Source organism: Carlito syrichta, unplaced genomic scaffold (assembly GCF_000164805.1).
Source record: "Carlito syrichta isolate Samal-C Ts95f unplaced genomic scaffold, Tarsius_syrichta-2.0.1 Scaffold305805, whole genome shotgun sequence".
In the NCBI taxonomy this organism is placed as follows: Eukaryota; Metazoa; Chordata; class Mammalia; order Primates; family Tarsiidae; genus Carlito; species Carlito syrichta.
This window is the reverse complement of record NW_007249901.1, coordinates 372,514-378,513: the sequence shown is the minus strand read 5'-3', so window position 1 is coordinate 378,513 and position 6,000 is coordinate 372,514. Positions and strand designations below refer to the sequence as shown.

Here is a 6,000-nt window from a genome sequence, read left to right as displayed (position 1 = left end):
CGTCCCCTCCCCCTCCCTCCACGCCACACCACCCCTTTACTCCTGCTCCTCCTACCTCCTCAACCCTCCACTCCTGCCCCGCCCCTTCTCAGGCCTGTGTGTTTGCTCTCTCTGGGTGAGCGGGGCGGGCACACTTCAGAAAGGTTCTTTCTCTCTCTGATGGGAACAGTGAGGACGCTTGGCTCTGTGCTGGTCTCTGTTGCAAGTGATATAGTTGGCCTAGTCGTCTCTCTTTATTTCTTTTCTTTATTTTTGTTGCCATGAAGCTTCTCTTTGTTATTTGTGTCGTGTGGAGGTCAGTTGAATGGCTAGAGGGCTGCACATGCTGGGGTCCCTTGCTGATGGGTTCTTGATGTATGTGTGAGTCAGAGCTTTACCTTTAGGGGCCTAGAGGCTTTTCGCCTAAAGCCGGTTCTGAGTTATTCATTCTTCCATCTGCCCAGATCTTCATCCACCTATCAGCCCATCCAACCATTCATTCAACTATCTACCCACCCATCCACCTACCTGTCCGTCCACCCACCCATCCCACCATTCATTTTCTGTCTACTCAGCTCTTTGTTCATCTATCAGTCCATCCAATCTTCCATTCAACTATCCATTCACTCATCTGTACACTCACCCCCCCACCCATCCATCCATCTAGCTATCATCTGTCCACCTTCTGTCTAGTATCCTTCCTCCCATCCAGCTCTCCATCCGTTCCTCCCATCTAGCTCTCCATCTATCCATTGTCCATCTTTCTGGTTCTATTCACCCACCCATCTGTCCACCATCCCTTCTCCCTCCATCTATCCTTCCAACTACCCATGGCCCATCCGCCCAGCTAGTGTCCATTCATCTAGTCAATGTTAACTAGGTGAGGGAGGCTGTAAAGTGGTACCCTGTGTGTGTGTCCTATCCTGGTTGAAGCCTGCGGCTTGTTAGTTGAAGATGGAGGATAAGCTTCAGGCTACTTCTCTGTGAGCTGGTCCAGCTTCCCCTCCTTGCCTTTCCCTGCCTTTCCTGCTCTGCAGCAAGCCCTGGGGAGAGATGGCATGGTACTGCAGATTGGCAAAGCTGAGACAACTTCCTGTGGCGCCAAACTTGCATGACAGCATCAGCCAATTGTGCGAGAGAAAGTGGTTGTGTCATTGTTGGAAAAACCCTTCTCAAAGGCCTCTGTGGGGAAGAGCCTGAGGAAAGCCGATTTCTGATTGACAGAGCCCAGATCAGTGAGAGCCGAACGGCCTTGGGGGATTTTGAGAGTGTTGGGGACAGAAGCCCTGAACTGTATCTGTCCCGGCTGCCTCCTGGCCACCTCTCACTCTGCCCCCATGAGTGTGTGGCTTCCCTTCCTGGGCTGCTGCGCCTTCTCTGTCCCTGTCTGTGTACCTCAAGCTCCATTTCCCTGGGAAGAACATTGGTCACCAGCCACGAGAACACCCTGGCAGGGGCCCAGCCCTGGTGCAGAGCCAGCTCCAGGCCTCTGTCCGGTCAGTGGGAGTACAGGGCATCCACCCCAGAGGGGAAATGTGCTATGGGAGGCTCCTTGCAGGGTCTTTCCCTTAGAGAGAACCATGTGGCACTGTGGGTATCTAGAAATACCAGCCCCTATGACTGTGCCTTTGACACAGGTCTTGTCCATGTGTGACTCTGAGGGTGGCCGGGTGATACTGGTTGTGACGGTGACATGCCTGACATAACTGTTTGGGGGTACGCAGGTGTCCTGAGGCATGGGGACAGGGTAGTGTAGGGACAGGGTAGTGTGATAAGCTGTTTGACGCAGACTGGTGATGCTGTGATGCTGGGAACGGTGTTGTGCCACAATGGTTAGGCCTGCTGAGGACTGCTGTGGATTGTGTGGGTGAGATGAGAGAGGGGCCTTGGGACATCCATCGGTGGGCTGTTGGGGTCGACAGGAAATGGGTGTGGTCCTCCCTGGAGACAGTGCCCCGTGCCCACACCACCTGACTTTGTCCCCAGCCGCCAAGCGCCCTGAGGAAGTATGTGGGCCCACGCAGTTCCGCTGTGTCTCCACGAACACGTGCATCCCGGCCAGCTTCCATTGCGACGAGGAGAGTGACTGTCCCGACCGCAGTGACGAGTTTGGCTGCAGTGAGCAGGGCCCTGGGTCCCGGGTGCCCCTGTCCACAGCCTCAGCCTCCACTCTCTCTTGCCTGACTCCCTCCCTCACCCCTCCTTCCTCTGACTCCTTACTCCTGCTCTGGTTTCCCTAGTGCCCCCCCAGGTGGTGACACCTCCCCAGGAGTCGATCCAGGCCTCCCGGGGCCAAACGGTGACCTTGACGTGTGTGGCCATCGGTGTCCCCACCCCCATCATCAACTGGAGGCTCAACTGGGGCCACATCCCCTCTCATCCTAGGTGTGACTCTGGGCCTGGGTGGTGGGCTAGGGGAAGCTGGTTCAGGGGCCCAGGTCAGACCCCACCACTGTCTTGGGACCCACCAGGGTGACAGTGACCAGTGAGGGTGGCCGTGGCACGCTGACCATCCGTGACGTGAAGGAGTCAGACCAGGGAGCCTACACCTGCGAGGCTATGAATGCCCGGGGCATGGTGTTTGGCATTCCTGATGGCGTCCTGGAGCTCATCCCGCAGCGAGGTACGGGCTGGAAAGCAGGCGTGTACCCGGCGGGGGTGTGGAGGCAGGGCTGCCCGCCGGTGGTTAACAGTAGCACCCTCCCATGCCGCCTAGCAGGCCCCTGCCCCGATGGCCACTTCTACCTGGATCACAGTGCCTCCTGCCTGCCCTGCTTCTGCTTCGGTGTCACCAACGTGTGCCAGAGCAGTCGCCGCTTCCGTGACCAGATCCGGTTGCGTTTTGACCAGCCTGATGACTTCAAGGGTGTGTTGGTGGGCAGATGGACGTCATGGGAGGCGGGCACCAGGCTCTGGCGGGCGTAGAGGACAGATGTGGACAGTGGGGGGCAGGTTACAGGGAGGGACATGGGGTCGCTGAAGAAACAGAGCCCTGTAAGAAAAGCATTTCAGAGGAAAACCAATATTTTGGGGAAAGACCAAGTCCCTACTTGGTACCCGCTGCAGGGTGTGGAGAGGATGGGGTCAGGAGCCAGACTCCTGCTTTACATCCTGATGCCCACACTTCCTGCCTGTGTACCCTTGGTCAAGTTACTTACTATCTTGTGTCTTAGTTTTCTCATCTATAAAATGGGGACGGGCCGAGCACAGTGGCTCATACCTGTAATCCCAACATTTTGGGAGGCCAAGGTGAGAGTATGGCTTGAGCCCAAGAGTTTGAGACCAGGCTGGGCAACATAGTGAGATCCTGTTTCTACAGAAAAATTAAAAAATTATCCAGGTGTGGTGGCACACACCTGCAGTCCCAGTGACTTGGGAGGCTGAAACAGAAGAATCACCTAAGCCTGGTAGGTTGAGGCTGCAGTGAGCTGTGATCATGCCACGGTCTTCTAGCCTAGGCGTGAATAAAAATTCAAAAATAAGATAAAGTAAAATTGGAGGAAATAATAACCACCTCCTCGGCTTTTGTAAGGTCTCCATGGATCCATATGTGCAAGCCACTCAGAATAGTGCTTGGTCCATGGCTAGCACCCAGTGTTTGCTAACATCATCGTCCTCATCCTCATTCTGAGGGACAGAGGTGCCAGTGCCCCCACAGTATCGGAGCCCAGGCTTAGGCACCTGCGTAGCCCAAGACTGACCTCCCACTGTACCACTCACCACCTGTGTGTCTTTGAGCAAATCCCTCAGCTTCTCTGGGCCTGTTTTCCCAAAGGCAGGCAGTTGGGCTCTGGCTCTAAGAGCTAGAATGGCAGGGCGGTGAAGATCCTGAGCCCAGACATCACGTGGACCTGGGTTCAAGTCCAGTTCTGACGTCAGGCTGCCCCCGCCCTCCTGAGCCTCACTTCTGTCACAGGGGATAGCATGCATGAGAGGCTTCACTCAGCCTGTGCTGTGCCCCTCTGCTGGTTGCAAAACTGAAAACTGACCTGTATAAATCTCAGTTACCTCTCAAAGCTGTCCCCAGCACATTTAGGACACTGATGGCCATGGCCGCCGTTTGGAGATCATGCAGTTGGCACTGTGGCTTGACATGTGCGTGTCATGCTTGTGTCATGCAGATGGACCTTGCAAGGTCAGGGCTGTTTTTCATTTTAAGATGAGAGCCCTGAGGCTCTGAGAGGTTGTGGGACTTCCCTGGGGTCACACAGCCGTTGAGAGGCAGCTATGGATCCCAGAGCTGTTTAGAACCTGAATGACCAGGGCTGGTAGGAATTCCAAGGAGGGCGGGTGGGGATCCCAGGGCAAGCATTTGGCCTCTGTGCGGATAGCCAGGACAGTGGGGGCCTGCAGACATGCCTGGGAGGGAGGGGGAGAGAAAACGGTGTAGCCTGGCCTCAGGGCTGGCATGGTGTCTCTGCACACCAGGGCTGGCCTACCCCATGGTTGCATAATTCAGGATCGAGGGGAGATGCTATCGGCAGACCCACGGGACTCTGTGTAAGGAAGAACTTGCTACGCGTCACAGCTGTCAAAGCTGGGAGGGCCTGTATTTGGCGTTAGTGAGCTCCCCATTCAGAACCGTGCCTTCCAGTGTGGCAGTCACTGGCACGTGCAGCTATTTAAATTTCAGTAAAGCAATTCAGTTCTCAGCCAGCCGCATTCCAGTGCTCAGTAGTCGCATGTAGCTAGTAGCTACCAGACCGAAGAGTGCAGGGACAGACCTCTCCATCCCCATGGAGAGTTCTCTTGAAGGGTGCTGCCCTAGGGATCTGGGAGGATGTTGTAGAGGTTATTCCTGTGTGGGGGTGACTATTGTGGGGGAGAAGAAGGGGCTAGATGATCCATCATAACAATAACAATGAGCTAACCATTTGGTATCCATTTGTTCATTCTGTCTTCATGATAACTCTAGGAGGCAGGCCACTTTTAGCACCATTTTACAGATAGGGAAACTGAGGCCTATACTTCTGGAGCATGGTGGAGCCAGGACTTGGGCTCCAGCTCTTCAGTCCTGTCTGGGTCGTTCTCTGATACCCCCAGGGCTGTTCCAGCCTTGACAGTCTGTCAGCTCTGAGGGAGCAAGAGGCTCTGAGAAGTTCTGCGAAGACCCCAACCTTCCTCTGAATCCTGCGGTTCCCAGATGGGTCCTGGGCATTTCCTGGAGCATGCTTTGGGAAATGCTGCTCCAAACATTGGAGGGGGGAAGAAGTCGGAGAGGAGGGAAACCCTATTTTCCTCCCTTAGGGAGAGAGATCAGCATTTTGTCCCATATTTCTCCTGAAGCTTCCCGTCTGTCTCCCGGGTGCCATCCCCCAAGGCAGGCATGTCAGGCGGGCCCTCCCTCTTGCCCTGCAGGCGTGAACGTCACAACGCCCTCGCAGCCCGGCATGCCACCCCTGTCCTCCACACAACTGCAGATCGACACTACCCTGCAGGAGTTCCAGCTAGTTGACCTGTCCCGCCGCTTCCTGGCCCACGACTCTTTCTGGGCTCTGCCCCAGCAGTTCCTGGGCAACAAGGTGAGGGGCCAGGCTGCCACCCTGGTGGGGAAGGGGCTGGGCCCCTCTTGTGCTCTGAACTTGTGTGGATTCCAGTCCCTCCGAGGCCTGCAGGCAGCAGGGCAGACTACTCTCAGCGGGGGAACGTGTCGTCATGCCCAGTGCGGCCCCCTGTGGCAGTGGCTTGCTCATTCAGGGCAGGCCCTCTCTCCACCACTCTTAGCTTAGGAAGAAGAGCTGGCACCCCCTCCTCCTGGGAGCCTTCCCTGACCAATCCCCCACACTTGGGCTGGGTCCAGGGCACCTTTTGCAAAGCATCCCTACCATGGATTGAGCACCCCAGAGGCTGGGTTGAGTCTCACCCATTGACTTTCCTGTGCCCAGCTCAATGCCCAGCGTGCAGGGAGCACCAGCTAGGCAGCACGAGGGAGGAGCTAGAGGACTGGGCACAGCTGTCTGTCATGGGCACAGGGGGCATTGAGTGTGCCCATGGCTGCCTGCCTTGACCCTCCCTGTCCCG

General features: G+C 56.1%; 1 protein-coding gene across 1 annotated transcript in view; it reads left to right on the top strand.

Moving 5' to 3' along the window:
• Window positions 1-6,000, top strand: part of HSPG2 (heparan sulfate proteoglycan 2) — a 65,250-nt gene that overhangs the window by 10,047 nt on the left and 49,203 nt on the right. Inside the window, exons 10-14 of the mRNA XM_021714834.1 lie at window positions 1,925-2,097; window positions 2,220-2,364; window positions 2,451-2,602; window positions 2,696-2,845; window positions 5,338-5,501. Coding sequence (XP_021570509.1) covers window positions 1,925-2,097; window positions 2,220-2,364; window positions 2,451-2,602; window positions 2,696-2,845; window positions 5,338-5,501 — 784 coding nt within the window. The remainder of the gene's footprint in view (window positions 1-1,924; window positions 2,098-2,219; window positions 2,365-2,450; window positions 2,603-2,695; window positions 2,846-5,337; window positions 5,502-6,000) is intronic.